The sequence below is a fragment of the Stegodyphus dumicola genome, chromosome 3 (genome assembly GCF_044657685.1).
Source record: "Stegodyphus dumicola isolate Sdum_Otavi_A_Nest chromosome 3, ASM4465768v1".
NCBI lineage: Eukaryota > Metazoa > Arthropoda > Arachnida > Araneae > Eresidae > Stegodyphus > Stegodyphus dumicola.
Window position 1 is genome coordinate 209,420,161 of NC_140770.1, and position 24,337 is coordinate 209,444,497.

The 24,337-nt window shown below is 33.6% G+C and overlaps 1 protein-coding gene across 2 annotated transcripts in view; it reads left to right on the forward strand.

Moving 5' to 3' along the window:
• Window positions 1-24,337, forward strand: part of LOC118193044 (major facilitator superfamily domain-containing protein 6-like) — a 98,276-nt gene that overhangs the window by 58,146 nt on the left and 15,793 nt on the right. For both annotated transcript variants that reach the window (XM_085813817.1, XM_085813818.1), the window contains 2 exons: window positions 12,625-12,706; window positions 20,042-21,580. In XM_085813817.1, coding sequence (XP_085669943.1) covers window positions 12,640-12,706; window positions 20,042-21,580 — 1,606 coding nt within the window. In that variant the 5' untranslated portion in view covers window positions 12,625-12,639. The remainder of the gene's footprint in view (window positions 1-12,624; window positions 12,707-20,041; window positions 21,581-24,337) is intronic.

A 24,337-nucleotide genomic window follows, 5' to 3' on the forward strand; every position in this document is an offset into this window, starting at 1 on the left:
TTGTGGCTGTTCGGTTGGCTTAACTGAGCAAGGCGAAGCATTCCAAGGGCAGTCTGCTTATAGAGAAGGATGCCTTCTTGGAGGACGTTTTAGGTGAAGCGGGCTTGTACCACCGTTACATGAGGAAAACTACGAAAAGTACCATGCAATCAGTTCACTTGCAAGATTCGAACATGAATAGAACAACTAGTACTCAGCGATTTTGGCTAGCGGCCTCTGGTAGTGAAATTTGATAGTTGGAGTCATAAAATTATTGAATACTAATGTTAACGCTTATTTTACAGTGTGCAGTATGAAACTTTCTGCATTTTGCATCACGAAATTTTCACTCATAGGAAATTTTGCATTGCATAAAAAATTTGATTTGCATTTACAGAAGTCTCCAAAGCCCAGCATTCAAACTGTTCTCATAGATCTAGCTGTCTTATTTTGAGAAACCTTTTAATAATCAATATTTGAGGATGTAATTTAGCTTAATGTTCTAGTTCAACTTTTCCCAGTTCAAGCTTTCTGAAAGTGGCAACAAAAATCGTGCTATTTCACACTTTTTCTTCACTTGTGCAGGCATTCGTAAGGGGGGATGAAGAACACCTAATTGGACCGGAAGGGGACACACTCTGTATTTGAATAGCAGATAATTATGCTGTTTCGGTATTAAAAAGGGGGAAGTCTACTGCTCAACATTCTCATTCATTATGAAATGCACATTTAGAAAAAATTAGTGTCAGTAAAATAACGGATCTCTTTCATTCGAAAAACTGTTGTAACAATACATTACTTATGATTTTCATCTGGGCCAATCCTAGGTGGGGATAAAATGGTCCACGTGAATGGTCAAATTTAAGGGCGGTGATATGAGTATCAAACATTAAAAAGGCGTCCAATTTTAATTTGCATGTGCGCAGCAGACGATCTAGGATCGGTACTGATTTTTTTGAGTATTATATTTTTAACTTCAATTTTTTAACTTGATTAAATGTTAGCTTATTAAACAAAAGTTCTCAATTTTTGCTTTTATTTAAGATGTATTTTACCACGATTAGTACTTTGAAATCGAGGAGGTCATTCACAAAAAAGACTGAAATTTAATCAACTTTAAAAAAATATGAAATTTCTAACGTTTAGTGTGTTATATTTATTAATTAAATATCATGTTCGCGCTTAAATCATAAAATTCAATTCAACAGCTATATCAGAAAATTTTAAAAGAGCATATCTTAATTTACACAGTCTCGCGCGCAGGAGATATTTTTTTTAATACAATATTGCCATTTCTCGCTTTGAAATCGTTGAGTTTGTTAATAAAAAATTCGTTAAAGTTTTAAAAAATATGAAATAGATAATAAACAAATTACAAATTCCAGATTTGAGCTTCCAGATGTCCATATTCGAGGGGAGGATGACATTATTCAAATTTTGATGTCTCATTGTACCGTTGTTTTCATAATGCGAGAAACATACATACATTCATGCACATTCTTTAGTGTTTAATTTCTTTAAATATAATACAGGGCTGTAACATTTGGTGGAAACAATTTGAAGAGTGAAACAGCGTTTTATAGCGACGACGCAAAATGCTAAAAAGAAATTAATAGCCCTTCTTGGCAAATGGCCCCTTTGGTTTTTTTTTTTTTAAATACCTTAGAATTTTTACTGAGACAATGCTACATATCATCACTATGTTGCATTCATGTTATATCTGAAATAATGTCTGAATGCGAAGTGGGCGCAGAACGTCATTGAGACATGATATTTTCATACATGTTTCACAATTACGTGGCTTTCGGTCACATTTTTGGGCTTAACTTTCACCCTGAGTAGAAAGGCTGAAATGAAACGATTTTTATAAAAGCCTGAAATAGAACACAACTGTAATTTAAAGCCTTTTTTTTTTTTTTTAAGTAAAAGGCCTGAAGCCATTCTTTTGCTGCACCTTGGATGATAATTTTTTCTATCTAAATGCAGTGTAATTAATTATTTTAAAGATTTCAGTGTGCATGAATTTTTTTGCAAAGGGAGAGGATTTTGCACATTTTACAGTTAGACGCTGTATTCCGCAGACGACGTTGTTTTCGCTTGGTCACCTTGGCAAAAATAAAATATCTCCATTATATGAAACTCGAATCACGAATTTAATTTGTTCTTTAAGGTCCTTCATCACTCGAAATGTTGATGAACAGAAATTATTTAATAGTTAACGTAGTATGAATTAATCCGTTCTTGGACTGCAGCTGATTGACTACTGTAGCATTTACAAGAAATATTGTCCTCGGGTTCATGGCACAAAACCGGTGGAAATTATTAAAACTAAGTGAGGCGGGAGATAAGCATAATATTACATAGATAAAATAGGCAAAAACTTAGTTAACTTCGATAGTATCTGTGTGAAACAGAGTTAAAGACATAGGAAGGTGGTGATGAAGATGAGTTATTGTTTGAATGGTGAGTCCTTGTCCGTAAAAACATCAGGCAGCTGTTTTCCCGTGGCTTCTTGTTTTTCTTTTCTTTGTTTCTTCACACCACTTGTTTCTTTGACCCACTTGGCTTTTGTCTCACGAAACATTGTCTATGTGTGATTTTGTCTACGGTTTAAATGCTTCTAAAATGAGACGCTTCACTTAAATTCTTCGAAAGTGAGACGTGTAATTTAAAATGCTTCTAAAGTTAGACGTGACGTTGTATATGACATTGACAAATACTTAGCCTGTGTTTCGTACTATTTTATAAGGTTGATATCGCTTCATGAAACTTTTCTTCTTACATCACTCCGCGCGGGAATTTCGAACTAAAGTACTATCTTTTCGTCTCCTTTTCCTTTGAAGACATTTCTTCCACAATGGTCTTTTGTTGGTGAAGCCAATTCAATTCCACGCTAAGCTTATCTGTATGGTTCTGTACAGGATTACGGTTTATTCCTTCTCTTCTCTACGAGAAATCTGCGAGTGTGTGACGTCACTGGTTCATTGTCTGTTTTCGTTTTTTTTCACTTCTGCAAGAAGTCATTGAATAAGTTTTGGGAAATGTGTACCGTGTCTATCTATTGATCTTGATTCCCTAATAACTCCTCCACGTCTTTAACTTCCGAGCCCATAATTTAGCCTAAATAAATACACAGTGTTGATTGAAATAAAATTATTAGTAACAAAAAATCTAAATCGATAAAATATGAAGTAACGTTTCCAGAAATCTCTTAAGTGTAAATATTGATTTATAAGTTACATAAAAAACATTTCTTGTCGCCTTATATGTTCGTATCTCGAGACACTGTGGTTATTCGAGATGTTTTTTCAGAGAATTCGTTCGTAAATTGACTTACTCGAGATGACAGGCGTTTGTGCCCCAAAGTTCCATCTTTTATATATATATATATATATACTTCTTTAAATTAAGATAAGACTGAGTTGACGTTAAATGTGCATGAGCGATAATCAAGTATGTTGAGGTCTCTTTCTATGGATGTAGGGTTAAAATTACAACCAGTATGAAATTCCATATTCCCTTGTAATGATTGTTTCAATTTTTTTCTTTAACTCTACAAATTCACGAGGAGCTTATTAATCTTTATAGGATCATAATGTTGCCCTTCTAGGTTCATATAAAAAGTAGACAACAAAATAAAAGACATCAGACATAAGATTTAGAATTTTTGCTCGTGGCAAACTATGTTGTGATGAAACACATACTGACAGCAGTACATTATCAGTTGTTTAAGCGAAGCATGTTTATTCAATGGAATGATAATTATGCCGCCAAGTCTTCAAATCGGCTGCGTATCAGATTATGTAGTTTACGAAATTTCGTCTGACTTGCAGGAAAGAAAAACTTTGATAAAAAAGGTAATTTAATATTAGGCAAAAAAGTAACATTATACTGGCTTAGCTTTTTAAACAGAATTGCTCTTGAAGAACGGAGCTGTCTGATCCCCCTCGAAATCCATAGAGTTATATTATATTTAAGTTCTCCACCTAATTAAAGATCCCTTTTTTTTGTTTAATTTAAAGTACTGGCGGGATTTTATTTCAGTTTAATTAAGAGAATAATTTTATGAACTTTGAATCATCCTAAACAGTTGAGTAAAAAGATTTAAAGTTTAGGATATTTTTATGGACAACAATGCTTTTCATGCCTTGATTAAAAAATGCGAAATAGGTATTTAGAGTTAATGTGTCCAATCAACTTGGGAGTAACAGCCCAAATTTTAAGCGTATCTTGTTCTTCCTTCTTTGGTAAAAGAGTATTTATTGTAATTTCGAGAATACAGAGGTAGATTAGTTTCATCGCTGAATACTGTTAATTTGATCAAAGATTTTATTCGCAGTAAAATCAAACTGACCGAATGGTGTTTTTTGAGAGCTTTGTTTATAAAATCGAAATGAGAATAAGAAGCTTTAGAAAATCGTTTATGAAAAATATTTTCCAATCTTTGTATAATGTTATTTATAATTAATTTCTTCGATAAGTTTTTAATGGTTGCGAGATTTTAATTGAGATAGCAATTCTTTTGGATGAACATTTAAAATTTTGCCTAAGTCTATTCCACTCTAATATAAATGGGAGAATTCTATACAAATTTTTCTATTGTATTTTTGATATTTTCTTGCTTGTAAAACTTGTCCCATTTCAGGATTTTTCACAGTTGAGGCTTTTTCAAAAATCATTTTCCATTTAAGTCACTTCTGATTGGGTGCGTAAAAACGATTCCCATTTCAGTCTTTTCATTCAGTGTCAACGCAAAATCCGCAAGCGAGGTTGAGAAGTCACATGATTACGATGTATGTGTAAAGTAATGTCATAGTGACTCTTCACCCCTTTAAACTTAATAAGGGTTTACAGATGGCCCCTTTCTTAGGTCCTCCATTTGGGCTTGAACTCAAAATACTAAGAAATAAGACTTAACTAATGCTTAACTAAAGAGATATAGCCGAAGCTATCAAAATCCGAAGTAGTTGGTCCCTAAATATCGAATAAGCTAGCGAAGCTATCAAGGAGTCTGTAATACGGCCGAGCGTAGAGAGACGTAGACCAAAGGCACACGCGCGCTAGTCAGAAACTCTGAGGCTCTCTTTCGAAGTCAGTGGAACTTCAACTCGATTCATTTGCATTAAACGCGATTCTAGAAACACATTCTGGTAGGAAATTGTAAGCTGAAAATAGGATGGACAGGAAAGTAGCTTTAACTAAAAAATAACTGCTAAGAACTAACTAAAAAATAACGATAAACATTACTGCCTTCCTTTCCAGGTAAAATAAATTTTCTCTATGCACCTAAATCTCATTACTGACTATAATGAAAGGTAAAAAATATTAGAAAGCCTGAAATGGTACAATTTTTATTGTCTTCATCTAGAACACCTGCAAAAGGATTAAAAGAGCCTAAAATGGTATGATATTTCTTGCCACATTCAGAAAGCCTGAATCTGGAAATCCCGAAATGGAGTATGACGTCAGAAAGTATTCAAAGCCGTATACATTGTTTATTGAAATTATCTAACATTATCGTTCTCTTGCCATTTTCTTGTGTTGGATTATGCATATTGATATAAAAAGTATATAACCATATAAAAAGTTCATATAACCATATAAAAAGTTCATATAAACCATATAAAAAGTCTACATAAACCTTATAAAAAGTCCATATAAATCTTATACAAAGTCTATTCAGACATATGTTATTCGTTATACGAAGTATTGTTATTCTCTTACTTTTTTCAAAATGTCTAATGCACACGGTTTGATTATGTACAAACAACAAAAAGCATCTAATACAAGCTGTCTGATTATATATAAACATCATAAAACGTCTAATACAAGCCGTTTGATTATGTATAAACAAATAAATTCCTAATATAACCCATATTATATTATTCTTTGTATCAAGTATTATCGTTATTTTACCCTTTTTTATTGTTTGGTTACACAAACCGGTGTCTTCCTTTTTCCGCTATTCCAGTTTCTGCGGTTGTCAAAAACGTTCCTGTTTCCGCGAAATCATGAACCTTCATTACTCGCCTTCCCAAAGGGACTACATTGCAGGGGGCCGAGTGGACCTTGACCTCTCTCGATATGTAGGAAAGGAAAAAAATTTTAAATTAAAAAAGAAAAGAATTTTTAAAAGAAATATTCGAAAAATACTTAAGATCTCAGATCCTTGCATGGATGAAGCTAATACTGTATTCAAAAGGAAAGAGAGAGGTGTTCAAACTCTGCGATGATTTTGACAGTGAACTAAAATATTGTTTCCTAAGTAGAAAACAATATTCTTCCAAAATTCTGCATAAAGGTGAGTTGTAATAAAATCTTTCAGAATAGATATTCGCTCTTAAAACGACGTTCTTTCTTCTGAAACGACGACTTCTTTGGTCTTAATTGCGCTTTTGCAGCTTTTTAATTCTTTCCTTTATGCAAATCTAATAAACTACATTTTCCTTATTTTTATTCTGAATTCCATACTGATAACCTTTATTACTGAGCTTCCTTTTAGTTTCAATAATGTCTAAAACATCCATATTTGGTTAACATAAGATGTGAAAATAAGAGCTAATATTGTAGCAGAAATTGTAAATAGAATGAAGCTAAAGATTTTGAAAGGAGCCTAAACTAAGGCACGTCTTCAATCTGTGGAAGACTTAACTTATTCACACACACGCACACACACACACACAAAAAAAAAAAAAAAAAAAAAAGAAAAGAAAAAAAAAAAAAACCTGCCTAGCTCTTTTTAAATAACTCATCGTGACATCTGAGCAGCTGTGAAAGACTCTCCGATTTCGCGGGAACAGGAAGAATTTTGAAAAACATTGAAAGAGGAATCGTTTAAACAGAACTAATTCATACAAACCACGTCTCATACAGCGGCTCCCAGCCTGTAGTACTTATTCACATATTAGCGCAATCATAGGTACGCAGAAACATTATCATCAACTAAAGAGTCATAACTAAGGCAGGTAGAAAAGCAAAATATTTAGAAAGTTTAAATCTATCGTTGATTAAAAGGGAAAATAATTTTGCTTTTCAAAGGGAAAAAAAGGGAAAAGAATTCTTAAAATAGTTGCTACTTGTTGATCCTTGAAGGCCGTCTTTAAAAAGAACATAGGATTCCTTTTTGGATTTGAGTAAATGGAGATCATGAAGGCGTAACTTACAAGGTATAAAATATGTTTCCGAGATTTACAAACGCTGAATTTGCGAAAAGGACATTTTTAATTTACATGTATACTTAAAACAGTTACGTTATAAAAAGAATGCGCTTCGGATTTGAGACTATATGTCTAAATTTCATCTTTATATCTAAAAATCAACAAAATATTCATTAAAAGCAACTTTTGTAAGATAATCTTTATCATTCATTTTGCGTTCAAGTAAAATGGCTATTAGATTTTTCTTGCAGATCGAGTTTTAGTTTTAAGTTTGGTGTGAACGAGGTTATATTTTAAATTTAGTTTATTTTAGGTTTAGTAATATTTACTGCGATACAATGTTATTTCCAGATTGCCTAGGATTATTAGTATAGGTCTAGATCTTATTAATAATCAGTAAATTTATCAATTCTTTTAATTTCTCATTTACGTTTTATAAAAGATAATATATAAAATAATTACAATGCGACGCATATATTACAAAATAATTACAATAGTGTTATGTTTTGATTTAAATAATCACTTCACTGTGTATTATTACTGGGTTTAATTTGAAATAAATTATGTTTTTGTTTGATTAAATTTTTCTGGTCTAATTCATTGTAGTCTGTAAATTTTATAGAATTAAAATAATACAGTAGTAAATTATATGGCGGAAATACTGGAGGAGCGAGGAGGTCATAAATTATGAAGAGGGGTTAGGGGTATGCTATAATTGCAAAGTATTATTATTGGGTACGTGAGGAAAAAAATGGTTAGGAAGGTGTAGTCCAAACCACATATTACTCTGCTTGGTCTCATCCAAGCCACATATTATTCTTTACGCCAAGCATTATCACTATTAGCAAAATAAGGTGTCTCATTTCATTTTGAATAAACAGCAAAATTCACAAACCTAAATGCTTTCTCCTAAAGTGTAATAACTCAAACCGTATCTCAAACTCTGCTATTCAAGTAACTTCTCCACGCCGTAAAACGATTTTTAAATGACTGCGCGATACCAAAGCATTTTGTTCGTTCCCATCTTAAAAGTCTGGAACGACGCAAAGAATTAAAAACTGCGTGCTAGTTTATTGAAAGAATTCGAAGCACACGAAAAGCGCCATTAAATATAAGTGAATATTGTTTCACATGACGTCAAAATTGACTCTTATATGCCTTGAGTTAAGAATAAAAAATGTGTTTTAAAAAAAGAAGAAAGATTTTTAAGTGGAAGGTTACGATGGTTGGTACTGCTTCTCGTGCAAGGCTGCTTTTAGAGGAGTATAATAGCAGTTTTGTGCCGAACGCGGCGATTGGTGCAGCAGTCACGAAATTTAGCTAAGAGGGTGAAAGTTCATTGTTCGGAAGTTTCTCAAGTGCTTTCGCGAAATTTTAGGCTTATTTCTTTCAGTCTAGGACTGTTGGCTTTTTATAAAAATAAATTGACGCTCTTTGTTCGATCAACTTGTCTCGTGTTCTCGCGTGTCTTTTTGATTTTCTTCAGAGAAGAAAAGTGTACAATGGAGTGGTTATCAAACACAGCTGTTTTAAAAGCTCGTATTTGGTGCAAACGTTCTTGAATACAGTATTTGAATATTTTAGGGGGCTGAGAAACTTTTTACGGAGAGATCTGAGAGTAATGATTAATACTTCTTTGTTTATGATACAAATCGTAATATCTGAGGAGGAGGAGTGGAGAGTTGGCTGGATGAGCTCTGTTATCTTTTAGTTTTATATCCGAAATCCTTAACAGAAGAAGCCGCATGTTGTGCTCAGTTTTTTGAAACACTATGCTTATCATATAAAGATTAATCTACCATCTCTACCCCAAAAGAATGAATAGCGTTTGTAAATTCTAACAATGTCTCCAAATTTATTAAGAAAACGAAAATAAATAAATAAATAAATAAAAATAAATGAAATCTAAAAATCTGAGATGAAAGAACTAGAACATTTTACCGTTAGAATTTTAAAAAGTACGAAAATTTTACCGTTAGAATTTTAAAAAATACGAAAAATTATAAGATTAAAGAAATTGTTTTAAATATCAATTTATTTTGAAGAACTCTTGGAACATTTTAGTGCTAGTAACCTGAGAAATCAGTTATGCTTTAGCCAGGATTCGAACCAAGGATCTTTTAACTGCCAACCGGGCATACGACCAGTTACACTGCAACAGCACTAAGGGGGGTGGAGACGGTGTTTTTTCTTATATCATGTACATCTGGGTTAAGAAGAAAGAGACTGAGTTAACACAATTTAGATTATGAGGAATTATATCCAATCATATATCAAACTGGCGCCCGTGCAGTAATATTTAGAATTCTTACGAACAGGAAACATCTTTTCCTCGCCGGGATTCAAACCACGGATCTTCCGATTGCCAGCTGCATGTACTACCGGTTACACTTCGAGAGCTAACACGAGGCGATGATTCCATACGATCTACTAAGAAGAACACGAGGCTTGCAAAGGCAAGTAAATTTTATATATAAAGTATATTTATATTTGATCCGCCCTCAAATGCTATATAAGTATACAAAACTATAAAAACTCGAAATTATGCGTATAAATGAAAATTTAAATGCATCTAAGCGAAGAACACATCTTATAAAATATAAATGCAAAAGTTAGCATTGAAAAATTGAGATTTGAAAACTGAACAGTTATATCTAACACCTCAAAAAGCTTGCCATTAAATTCTCGAAATGTTTCAACAATACATTGAAAAATATATAAATTATAAGATTAAAAGAAAATCGCAACCCATTCGTTGTGTACATATGAATTTGACATCTGAAATGACGTTAAGTTAATGAGTTATGCTAGACCTTATAATCTATAAATTAGTTCCGCGTGAATTCAAGATAAGGAACATAAAATTTTATGTTTTAAATGAACCATTCAAAAATGATGGAATACATTTTGCAGTAGTGTTATTTTATCTTAAATTAGTACCATGAAGAGAATTATGCACTCATTTGATAAAGAAAAGGCTTAACTATTCAAGACGTAATTATGCATTTATTGCACTGGGTCGCTTGTGTTGGATTTGCAACAACTATCTCCCTCAGATGGTTTTGCCAAGACACTAAATCAGCAAGCACCAAGCTATAAATAATTCGAAGAAGTTTTTTCGAATGTTCAAAAAATTAGTGAAATGTGACCAGAGACTGTTAATTGTAGCAAATTATTGGAGTCATTTTATTGTTGCAAACCAGACCTAATTTGTAGTAAAGAACGGCTAAGGATGTTCGAAAATGACTATAAGCTTTTTTCCTTAAACACTGATCCTACACTCACGTATTTTCCTATTCCTTCAAAATTAGGTAGAGAATTAAAAAAAAAGGGGCACTAATAGTAATTCAATTTTGAAACGACAAAATTTAATTTTGTTTTTTTTTTGTCTTTATAGAGCAAAAAACATTCACTTAGTAAATATTAAATACCAAAAGTTTTACATATTTATATGGAAATTTCGGGTATAATGGAGAGTTACTAGAGCTTACTACTTATTACTATATCATTTTTCAAAAACGCGACTTTTCCAATTAAGCACAAGAAGTATGTAGGGCAAATCTCGACTGCCTTAAGGATTAGGAAAGATAAAACATTTAGATCAATTCACAGGTTTTAAATGAAGAGGAGGACATCATTTTTTTTTAAATCTGATAATGAAACAATTATTATGTCATTATGCTGCGTTCTTCTAGGCTATTACAGCAAGAACGATTTTCCTTCACGGAAACCAGCAGTCACGTTTTATGAGTATGTCTTGAAGTTCAAAGAAATTATTCGAATGAATATTCTTTACGGATAGGCAAGCAAACTCGTGAAAAGAGTATCTCAAGTGTTACTGATGTCATTCTAATACGTAACAAAATTTATTTTCCCCCAAAATGACGTTTTTTGGAGGAAACGTGGAAGAAACATTAGTTGTTTTACCCAGCTTTATTCCTATTGTAGAAAGTTTTTACAGATTTAGCTGATTAAACCCACATTTAAAAACTATATCATCTGAATTTCAGTGAAATAAATTTACTTTCCTATCCACTCATCGGGAAATTTACGCAAATGAAGGAAAAATCATTGATAAATTTGGTAGCGAGTTTAGCGACCTGTCTTTGTTTGGCAAGGGAAGATATCATTAAAATGAACAATTACTATGAAAACAGCATGCAGTTTATTTTATATAATGTAGTATCAGAGTGTATTGCCTTTACAATCCATATACATTTTCCAATAACTGCAAAATTAATATCTGCGTATCATTATTAACGCACACTTCTACGGATACAATCAAAAATTGCACGATCATCTCAATATTGAAACTACTGACAAGTTTCTCAACAAAATCAATAGAAATTTTTACATTTATTTATTACATTACTACTTACAAACATTCAACTCAATGCGAAATTCTACAAGAGGACAAAGATTTGCGTTCTTTTACTGCACATCTTCTAAGAGATTTAAATTTTCAAACGTAAACTCTACACATGCACTTCTGTATTTATATATGGTATGTATAGTTATTTTCTGTCTCTGTTTGAATTTCTTTGTGTTTTTTTGTATACATTTTTTTTTAATAATTTTAATGACTTTAATCTCGTATTCGAGCCCATTAGGACTCTGGTTTGATCTCTCAAACCTAGAAGAAAATGTGCTCCTTTCTTCCACATTTGTTAAGTTTTCTTTCCTCGGAACTCACTTGATGTATTTTTATAAAAATTGCCTTTAGGGCAGCATTTTTATTGAGTCGGACACATTGCGAAATTCGCAATATCGGGCTGTAACGTTACCGATACGTTTTTTTAATTCTAATTTAATAATTTAACAAATTAAATACAAAAGATTAAAAAATTTACTCAAACATATACTGAGGATTTTGACGAAATTAATTCAGTAAATAAACTGGACAGTGAAATTTATTACTGAGCATAGTTGTCTTAATTTTAACACAGCTGAATTTTTGCCTACCAGTGATCCAGCGGTAAAAGCGTTCAACCTTAGAACATTTAGTAGTTCACCTCCGTTGTTAATGGCCGTATTGCATGCGGAGTTTTTCGTAGTGTTCAGCACATGAGACGTGTAAATAATCCATTGTCCGTTTAAAAAAAATATTTCACGAAAACATCCCTCTTGTGACACATTTATTTCGAACCAAACCCTGTATTTACTGTCGGTAAGTTTTTTGCCATATACCGATAAAAAATTATGAAGATAAAAGTTTCCGTACTTGTCTCCCTTATAGTCCTTTAAATGGATTTGGCTATGCATTTTGAATTTTTTGTATTTCTGGTATTTTGAATTTTTTGTATTTATGGCATTTGAACGAGAAATAAATTGACAGCCATCTATTATATCAAACGCTTATTATTTTCCTAAATATTTGCTTTGCACAGTGAAAGCCATCTTTAATCTAAGTATTTTAAATTGTTTTTATTGACTATAATTCTGTTAGAAGAAAAATTTAGAAGATAACTTGTGTCTTTTTCTCTTACAGGAAAACTGTCGAAAAATGGCTACTATTTACCGAAATAGGCAACTGATGTATGTCTCCGCCATACTCTTCTTTTACTTTGCGAGTAAGTATTCATTTTATTGCTGTTAGAAATGCATAAATACATATCAAGTGTGTTAAATTTTCTTTGGATAAGTTATGATAATTTAAGGGGAAAGCGCATATATCTAAGAATGAAATTAGAACTTCACGAAAAATGATATGTAATAATTTTATGTGAGAAATAAAAAAACAGATGATCATTCTAAGTAAGTATAGTATTTCTAACTTTTTCTGTTGTTAAAATCCATTCTTCTCTCATCATTAATTAAAAAAAGTATTTGTGTCTCTTGAAATATGTGAAAAAAATTTTTAGAAATCATATTTTCATAAAAAGTCAACTTCTAATAAGGAAAAATATATATATATATATATATATATATATATATAAAAATAGCAGAAAAAAATAATATCATATTCGATAAAATTTCTATAATGTTTAGTTTTTTTTCCCCTCTTATTTGTTTATATAAATTATTTTTGTGCAATTCTCCTGTGATCTGAAAGCTCACGAAAGTTCGCAAAAGTGCTTTTAGGGTAAGCTCTATTAGAAATGTAAAGAATTCTTACCTCGTTACTTTCGAAGTAAAATCGCCAAAACAAACCCATTTGCCCTATCGGCATGTTTTTAAGGGGCTTTCATAATGTTGGCCCGGATGCGAATCCTGGAGAAGGCATACATGTTTGTAAGTGTCTAGTGTCTTTGTGGCATTGGGGGGGAGGAGAAGCTCTTAAAATGCTACACCAGACCGAAGGTCCCCTTGAGAAGAGGGTTAGGAAACCCTCGAAACCGTTCCAAGACGATCTTCATCAACATTGCGATGGTTTCTGTGCAAAAGTCGAACGGTCACCTATAAGGTGCTCGCCTTGACTTGTTCTTGGCAGTGAAGAATTCATAGACTTGATTGAGGTTATCTTGTTACCGGAAGGTTAAGAACGCATATACTTAATATAGCCTTCTTGATACAAGCGTGAAGAATGTTCCTGCCTCTTTAGGCATCTCTCGTGAAATGCACATCTTATCGATTTGGGTATTTCGAACTGTCTGAAAACGTTGATTCTAAATTTCTTTTTGATAAAGTCTGAAAACATTGATCCATCTTTGTAAGAGGGAACAACGGGAACTTATCAAGCTCTTTCGCTCAGCCGTCTCTGTGTGTGTGTGTGTGTGTATGTGATTATGGCAAAGCCTCGAGGGCTATCTGCCTAAAGGAAGGGATGCCTTCGTGGAGAACTTTCTAAGGGAAACTGGCTCGTATACACGTTACACATGGGGAAAACTGCGAAAACGCCCGTTCGCGGGATTCGAACCTCGGACCGAACTACTGGTTGGACCATTCGCACAGCCGTCTTTTACTCAAAATGTGACATTGCCTGGAATGGTGGAAGGATATTTAATAATTAAGGATAATTTACGAATACAAATTAAATTGTATTAAGATATTTACGAGTTACATTATGAATTAAGTTGTACCGGACGGCGTTACTTCATGTATTTCTTAAATAGATAGTGCTTTAACATTCTTTAACAGCTGAGTATAATTATTGGAAGTTTCACACATGTGACATAACTTCTCTGCGAATTTTGTGAACAGGTGGTTATGTTCTTCGCGAAAGTGCAGAGATATATTTAAAGAGAAATCAAAACTCTCCCGAAATAAGAGTCGTTCAGAAATTCTCAGATGCGTGATTTAAATGTTTTGGTATTTTAGCTGCATAAAATGTCTTAAATTCTAATTGATACCGTGAAACTTCTGAAAATGTTAACATAATTTGACAAGTTCTCCCTTTTTTTAGCAGCAAGATATTTCTTATATTTGCTTGTATAGTTTCATGCCTTTTTGTCGAAAATTTTCGCTAAACATTTCTTCGTGCATATCTGATAATTACATGCGGCCAGTTATTTATTTTGTAGAATAACTTCGGTGACTGAATTCTTTAAGAATGAAAAGTTACTTTTTATATCCATACAAATTAAAACAAATTTTCATAAAAAAATCTGACCTGGACACCGCATGATTTCCTTTATGGTCTATTAAATTATGCATATTTTTTGGTACATTTAATTTAAACATATTTCCACCAATTATTCTAACTTGAATAATCGATTTTTCAAAGAAAGCTGAAAATGACATCAAAAATTGCAAATTTGGGTATTGCACTCATGTCCATAAATGAAGGAAAATTCGGAGTCACGTGCATATCGAACTCTAAAATAAATATATCACCTGTAAAATCACTACACACATCTTCAAGAATCATATGCAAATTTCAGGAAGTAACCAGATGACACCGATGGTACGTCACCATGATGAGAGTGTAAGAGAGTGATATATAAGGAATACAGGCAAAGAAGTAAAATTGTTCGCAGGCGCTTTATACGCATTTCAGCGCAATAACCGAATAGTTATGACACAAAGAACGCATGTGAATGATTTTTTACGTGGTAGAATTATCGGCCGTCTGGAATGTGGGCGTACCCAACTGGAAGTATCAGACGCACTTAGAATTGCCCAGAGTGTCATCTCCAGGCTTTGGCGACGATTCCAAGATGATGGTAATATGAGTAGAAGTTGTAGCACAGGTCGCCCCAGAGTTACAACGCCGAATGAGTACCGGTATTTGGCAGTTACTGCCAAAAGAAACATCCTCAGATCTGTCTTGTCAGCTTTCTTCAGCCACTGGTACGACAATTTCAAGGCAGACCGTGTACAGACGCTTAGGGCAGATTGGTCTATATGCTCGTAGACCTGCCAGATGCGTTCCACTTACTGCAACTCACTGTCACCTGCGGTTAGCCTGGAGTAGAGAGCATGCATTGTGGACACCGCAACAGTGGGTTTGTGTGATGTTTTCCGACGAGTCCAGGTTTAGCTTGCAGTCTGATTCTTGCCGGACTTTCATATGAAGAGCTCCAGGTACCCGTTACCACCAAGAAAACATCATTGAACGACACTGTTACGGTGGTACAGGAGTGCTCGTTTGAGGTGGAATTTTTCTGTGTTCCAGAACTGACCTGCATGTTCAAATTGGAACCATGACAAGCCAAATCTATCGGGACATCATTCAGGAATAACATTTACGTTTGTTTCGGGGCGCCATGGGCGCACAATTTGTGTTTATGGATGACAACGCCCGTCCTCACCGTGCAAACATCGTAAGCGAATGCCTTCAGTCGGAGAATATCACCCGTATGGACTGGCCAGATTCTCACTGGACTTGAATCCAGTAGAGCACGTGTGGGACATGCTTGGTGGACGAGTTGCAGCCCGTCAACCTCCTCCTACATGTCTACTGGAACTTCGGAGAGCATTGCTTTTGATGTGGTGTAATATCCCCCAAGATCAGATCGATAGCGTTGTACGGACTGTATTGTATCGTCTGGGAGACATATAATGTATTAACAATCATACCAACCATGCAATATTGTTTTTTTGTAAATAGGTTTTTTTTTGTTTTTTTTTTTTTTTGTTTTTGTAATTTGCTCCAGGGAGAAAAAATTGCTAATTTTTTTAATAATATCAAACATATAGCATCTTTTTTTGCTCTTTTTGTTTAATAAATAAGCTTTACAAATAAGTCAAATTTGTTTTGCTTCTAACCCTTCCTTTGCCTGATTTTGCATTATCCTTAATTTATGGACATGAGTGTAAATGTAGCAGTCAATTTTTGTCGTACGAGAGTCAAACTTCTTGTAATTTTACTTTTTCATTACGATTATGAAACTTTCACAAATATAAGCATAGGAACCGATAGACGTTATTAAAAGTTAGATTTCGTTATTTATATAAAATTAATTTTTTAAAATTTGGTACTGTCAAACTGTGAAGATTTTCGTCATTTTTGCGAAAATAAAGGTCGGGTAAGATAATTTAAGCCGGGTATGGAATATATATATGTGTGGTATTGCAATTGCAATAAAAAAGGGAGATGCACAACTATGTGTTATAGCATTTCCATATAAAAAATTTCAACGTTTTACGGCTAATCGATTTTGAGATATGTGAGATACATACATACATATGCGCGTACAGACGTCATGAAAAAAAAAATCTGTTTTGGAACCATTTTAAATCCGCTTTGAGAAAAGAGTCCTTTATTCTGTGCAGAAGAAAAGCTTCAGCATAATTTTCTCTTGCCGCAAGTGAACAAAAATGTACTGTGTGAAGTTACGACATCAACAGATGAACTTTGAGCGGAGAGCTAAAAGGCGAAATAAAAAAGAGCTGCGTATACTAGCGTTTATCCACCAAAGATAAAAGATTTACTAGATTGTATTTCATATTTTACTCCGCAGATGGCAGCACTAATTAAGTTAGCAGCAGAAACGTTATTGCAGTATTATCAAAAGAATCTCTTGTCAGTAGCATTAGTAATCAGTATATAAACCTATGGCGAAGATGTAACAGCAATTAAAATTACTTTTTCAAAATAATGCAATTAAAATTATTTGTATAAGCGGCTAAAAGTAAAGTAGCCTACTTTTTGGGGCTACTTTACTTTTAGCCACTAAAGTAAAGTAATTTTAGCCAAATCCTAATAAAACTACTTTTGGGGGGAAGGGGTACCAAATATTAAGTTTAAAACCTTCGCAGTATTTTTTGCTGTGTGTGTGGCGGGGGGGGGGTAGTAAAAGAAAGGAAATAATTAAATACTAGCAGTGAAATTCTCCGAATTAGTGATAACTACATCTCATATGACATCTGTAAATTACCTTTTAAATTGCATAAATATTGCATATTTATTTGAGCTAAAATACTTTTAGGTTTTTCAATTACTTGATAAAATTAAAAAATTGATAAAATAAAAAATATATATTACATTGATAAATAAATTACTGCATTAAAATTGATAAAATTTAATGTATTATTTGAAGAGTTACACGTAACTGGTGATCGTTAAACAACTTTCTATTAATTTATTTTCAACACTTGGTATCCTACTTTGCCTAAAATAAAATGACAAAATTTTTATTCTCATTGCGAATACAGTTGTTTACAATATTTACCATCAAAGTTTCAGATCGTATGACACAATAGAATCTCTCGAAGCCAATAAATTAGAATCAAATCACTGCTATTTACATCCATTTAGAACTTTGATGAGTGATCAATCTTTGCGAAAAAGAGAATATCGGAAGTTTAAAATGCTGTTGACAAGTGCTACTTTTCATGATTTTCCATTTTCATAGATTTCTTTGGGGCCCACCAGCGGCCGAGCGGTAAAGTCGCTGACCACTGATAGTTCGGTCCGAGATTCGAATCCAGCGAACGGGTTGGCTGCATGGGCGTTTTCGTGGTTTTCCCCATGTGTAACGTGTATACGAGCTAGTTTCCCTTAGAAAGTCCTCCACGAAGGCATCCCTCCTCTTAGGCAGATAGCCCTCGAGGCTTTGCCATACTCTCTCACACACACACACCATAAATTTCTTTGTGAATTTTGATTTAGCTTAATTAATGGCAGCCTAATGATAAATGTAAGGAGAATAAATTTCTTTGTCAAAAAAAGCTGTCGACTTAGGTAGGTCATTTTTATAGCCCAAAAGGGACGTTTGTCGCGAATGGGAAATTAGTCTCCTAACAGCATTTTGCATTAAACACTTAGGTGCGTTGTGTCACTTTTCAAATTGTTGGTACCAAATATTATCTCCCTGTATTATATTTAAAGAAAACGAAATAATGAAGAATCTGCATAAATGTATGGATGTTTCTCGCATTTTGAAAAAACAACAGATCCGTCAAATTTTGAATAAAGCAGTCTTCCACCCAAACATTTGAACCTGGAAGCCTGAATTTTGAATTTCGAATTTGTTTTATTATCTGTTTATAATCGAATTTGTTTTATTATTTTAATATTTTGTGAAACTTTAACGAACTCGACAAATTGAGAGCGAGCACTGGCAACACGGAATAAAACATTTTTATCTCTAACGCGCGAGACTCTCTATTGGAAATTCTAAAGATATGTTTTTTTCTTAATATTGTGTAATTTTTCTGTTAGATCAAATTTTATGTAGCGTAAATGCCAAGAACGTGGTAATAAATAAAGTAAACACACAAAATGTTAATAATCAAAGACAATAAATAAATAAATAAATCTGTAAAGCGTTCTTAGTAAGAGAACTAAACATTGATATGATAAACTGAGAAAAGACTGGAAAAACATGCAAGCCAACAATTAACGCTGTATCAGAAATTCTAAACGTATATTGCTATACCGCTCTTAAAATTTTTGTCATTTTGCTGTTGAATTGTATATGGCGTAAGTGCGGGGAAAAGGATGCTTAATAATAAAGCTTAAAAGACAAATAAATAAATAATGTGTTAGTAGGCGTCAGTGTAACAGCAGACTGGAAGACTGGAGCTTAACTACAGCATAAAAAACCTTAATAAACTCTTTTGGGCGACAGTTAAAACCCGAAACCTTTTCAGTTTTTTTTATTATTTTATTTATTTATTTATTATTTTTTTAGGGATAACTTTTTTATGTTTGTTATGCCTTTGAATCGGAAGGGGCTTACAAAGGCATATTAGTGTTTATAATATATTTTAGCAAACTTCTATTTCAAATGCACGTTTCACCGAAATTTATTTATTACATCATTGCTGAGAATTTGTAAGGAGGTTCCGTAATGTCATGTCGTACATCATACTTTTTTTCTTCATACATCATGCTTTTAATCTGCTCAAAAACACTACGGTTTCTTACAACTTTCCTTCGCAGAGAGATACGGCGAATTTTAATTTAAGTTTTCCTATTTTTTAAGTTTAGCATTGCTTAATATCTTGTGTATATGTTAATACTGTGTGCGTCTCCACGATATTCTGGAGAATTTTTGTTTGTAGTTTGGTGTGTCTGATTATGACAAAACGCACAATGGATATCTACCGAAGGGAAGGGATAGGTAGGTTAAACTACTAGTTTTTGCAGATATCTCAATTTCTAATTCAGCTATCTTCGCAATTTAAGCTTCAGTCGATTTAGAATTACAAGGTCGATTAACCCTGTATTATTTTTCGGAAATCGGAAAAGCCAACCTATTAGTTTTCGCATTTCTCTTCTATTTTACAAGATATGCCGGAATAACATTTGTCTCATCTCCATGGTGGACGTTACCATTTGCACTCATGGGAAGCTTCACGTTATGTGTTATGTGGATATCAACAGTGGCATATGGGCAAAACCTTGCTCCTTCTGGATATAGTCTCATTTAAGAATTAAGTTAAATTTAAGAATAGTGTTAATTTGAACTTTTATTGGTGTCAGGACCTTTTAGACACTTGTTTTATATATGTGTGTATGTGTGTGTCTGGCGTTTATTTCATTTTATTACATACTTTCCTTTTTATCTTCTTTTCAGGTATTGGCTGTTTGTCACCATTTCTGACGTCTCATATGAGACATCTGGGATTCTCTTTGACTGAAATTTCCTTTATTAATGCCGTTTCTGCATTCTTCAGTCTTCTAGGGCCTGTCCTTGGTGGAACATTCGCCGAACGCCGGAATAGATACAAATCCACTACCACATTCTTCATTTTGATAGGCGCCCTTGCTTTTGTGGCTCTATCGTTTGTGCCTCGGTATGAAAAGTTACATTATCGTCCATTAATCGATTTTGACTGCGAATCTGGCTTGAGAGTAGAGCGGTGTGTCAACTGGGCGACTTGTGGTGAAGCATTGGAAGTTAGCGAGAATCTAACTAAAATAAAGCTCTCCGACTGCCATTATCAATGTCCCAAAACTGGGCATTTTACATCTACTTATCCACTTCATATATGTTTTCATGGAGACGCGGGTAGTATATGTGTTGTGTATGATGCCGAGAGTCGTAATAATTCATTAACAGAGTTTGAAAGCCGTCCTCAGTCGTGGCCGTTTGATGAAGTCCCTGCCACTGTGAATGCATCCGTGGTTAATTCAACGGAATTATATGAGGAAGATGTGCCTCGAGCTCACGTGGCTATGTGCAATTTCCTTCCAGGTGGCACCATAACTTTTGGACATAAACAATACAGAAGTATTACGTGTAGACCCACTCGTGAAGATTGTACGATTCACTGCCGTGTATCTTTAATGTCTGCAGGTGCTGCACTGTTACCTCGACAGTGTGAAGAAGCATTTGGAAATCCAACTGTTACGTTTTGGAGCTACTTAGTACTTCGAAGCATTGGAGATTTGTGCTTTCTCACTGCTGTCTGTCTGTTAGATGCTGTTACCATCTGGAGTACCATCGACTATGAAGGTGCTTACGGGCGGATACACGTTTGGGCTGCTTTAGGTATAGCAGCATTGTCTCCTTTAAGTGGGGCTCTTTTGGACACTTATACAGATACAGATGGACGTGCAGATTTCTCACCTTCTTCATTTCTGGCTGCAGCGTTTTCTATAATATCCTGTGCCCTCATCATCGTCTTTCCTCTTCACAGGCAGAAATCTGCACCGTTTCAGCAAGTTCTGACGCCATCAAAAGAAGTAAAATTATGTTCCGGAGAGTTGGTTATATTTTTAGGAATTGTCCTTATCCTCGGCATGCAATGGAGTGTGCTTTACACATACTTACCTTGGTTAACGATGGATATTGGATGCTCTCCATTATTAATAGGGCTTGGTAATACATTGATGTTCGGATTTAGCATTCCATTTCTTCTCATATCAAAGAACATGGTGAGGAATATCGGAAAAGCCAACCTATTAGTTTTCGCATTTCTCTTCTATTTTACAAGATATGCCGGAATAACATTTGTCTCATCTCCATGGTGGACGTTACCATTTGCACTCATGGGAAGCTTCACGTTATGTGTTATGTGGATATCAACAGTGGCATATGGGCAAAACCTTGCTCCTTCTGGATATAGTCTCATTATGCAGTACTTCCTAAATATGTTGCATTTCGGAGTGGGTAAGTTTAATAAATCCTATATTAATTATGTGTACATTGTTTAAGATATTCATATTATTCATATATGCCGAATATTCATGGAGGATATTGCAAATCACATGAGAAAGAGAATGAGATTATTTACATTATGTTTATTATTGTAGTTGTGAAGCGGTTCGCATCGCCAACTTTTTGGCATAATAAATAATACTTTTATACAGTTAAAATGTCATCTTGATATACATAAATAAATATGGCCGATAAACTCATTTAGCCATCAATATGTATTCAGAAGTTAATATTAGCATTTTTGTGTCGATATCTTTATGATGCAAATACAATAAACGAATGTAGCATTTCCACTGTTTATTTAATTCACTAGTTGCTTAAGCGGCCAGTCGTCCGGAAACAGCTATATAATATTTATATATATGTAACAGATTTGGCAGAGAGTTAGCTGTAATGGAATTGGAAGTGGTTTATTGTGTAGATATAACGATGACGCTTGCAGACAGAAGTGGCCATAGATACATCACATAATTTTATTATTAGACAACTAATTCTTGAGATAGATATTCTGTTTCACACATCATCATGAGCGCAATATGCACCCCACAATTCCTAAAGCTTAGCACATTTTCAGAGAATTGACGATAGAAAGGTGAGCGGCAGCCTTTTATTTTGATGCAGGCAAGCGGGAAAGTTATCCATTATGGAGCTTTAGTTTAGGAAAAAGATTTCGGGTTTGGAAATTTTAACTTCCGGATTAGCTACGTCGTCATCGTTATGTGAAGGTTGGAAAGGAGAAATATCCAAATTAAAGTGAAGAACAAAGGGACTATTTCAAAATTAAAGTTAATATTGCTTTCATTATTTTATTTTATATTTTACACACACACACACACACATATATATGTATACAATTATTGTATATATATATAGTATGTACATAATGAGTTAAAGTTATTTTATTGGGTCCAGCTAGTATAATTTCTAAAAAAATAATGATTTTTTTAATAAATAGCCAATAGTGTGTTTTGTTTAAATATTTATACTGAACAGTTAAATGCTCGGTTATTAATGGAACAATAATTAAAATAAGCAGATAAATTTATTTAGGGTATTCGGAAAACGGCTACCGCTTTATTTTCTTAAATATTGTGCGTAGACCACCTGCTTAACCCCTTTCTTTCTCAAAAATAGCAGAGAATTATAACAAACTACTTCCAACACTGGAGTAGGAGGGTTTTGTAAATGTAGTACTTAATATTTTAGGTTGTCTTGTGGAGAAAAAAATTAAATTAAAAAATGTTCACAGTACTTTCTTAAATTACATATTGAACATTTCATACATTTACGTGCAAAATTTTTGGCGATATTTATAATGAATAGTTTCACGAAAACAATTGAAAAATTAGTCACGACCATTGACGCATTTTCTAAAATTAATGATTTTAAGTTGAAGTTTCATTCTAAATCTGACAGAAAATTATGGAAATTTACTTGGTAACATGACACGGGAAGTGATCTAGATCAGGGTTTCTTAAACTTCTGGTGTGGGGACCGCCTAATAATTACGAAAATTTTGTGGCACCCCATAAGCATTGCGCAAATCCGACACACGCATGAGTAAAACTACCCGTTTCTTCACTCGTACTGTAATATATTATTGCAGTTTTAGGTCATTGACTTTAATTTTTAAAGTAAAATGAACGTTTCTATTATAAAAAAGTGCCTCGAAACGCATGTATGGTCTTATCTTTATCTATTTTCGCATACATTATGTAAAAATATTTTGTAATTATAAAATTATTATAATAAGTTACAAAGTTGCTAAAAGTTTTGGCGACCCCCTACTGCAGGTTCCTCGATCCCAATTGGGGTCACGACTCAGAGTTTAAAAAACTCTGATCTAGATCAGTAAATTCGTTCTGTGATTATCTCAACGAATTCTGCTTGTATAGGCGTGAAACATTTCTTTACTTGAATAAAACGTAATGATGGATTAAGTAAATAAACTTATTTCTGCACAACGGCCATATAAAATAATTGATTTTTATACTTACGAAACTCTTCTGTTCCTTGAGCTGGAATTGGTTTTATAAATTCTTGATCTTACATTGAAAAGTCCTATCATTCGAAACGTATTATCTAAGATCAAAACTTGTAGCCTGTTTTTTTCTGAACACGTTCGTTGTACATTGGTCTTTCTACAAACTTTCATTATTTTCTGTGGTGCTTTTCTTAGATTTGTTGTATTTTGCGTCACAGATCAGACGTTTGTTAAAGAGATAAAAATATATCCGTGCATGTAGAGATTATTTTTAAAGAAGATGGAGTGGTTCTTTCTTTATCTTTATGAAATACAATATCTTTGAAGTATTTGTCCACTGTACGTCAAGATTTCCTGTTATGCTAATTTTAAAGGTTTTGGTCCATCGGGGGGTATCGTTATTAATCTCTTTAACATTCTGAATTTCGTAATTGTGTAGGAACTGTTTCGTAACTGTGTATATGTAGCGAAAACATCGCTAATTAGCACCACTAAAATGCATCGAGTTATTACTAATTTATTTACATAAATTAAAATGAAAAGAAAATCAAAAAGAATAATCGTCACATTTTCACACGTTTACATTCATCGTCGCTAACGTCTCGTCCGCGCGCTTATCTAGATGGCGCTTTAGTATTACCTAACTCAGTTACAGTCACATTTGCATGGCCATTTCCTACAAAATACGTGACAAAAAGTGCTAACTGTATTAATTAATTAACTGT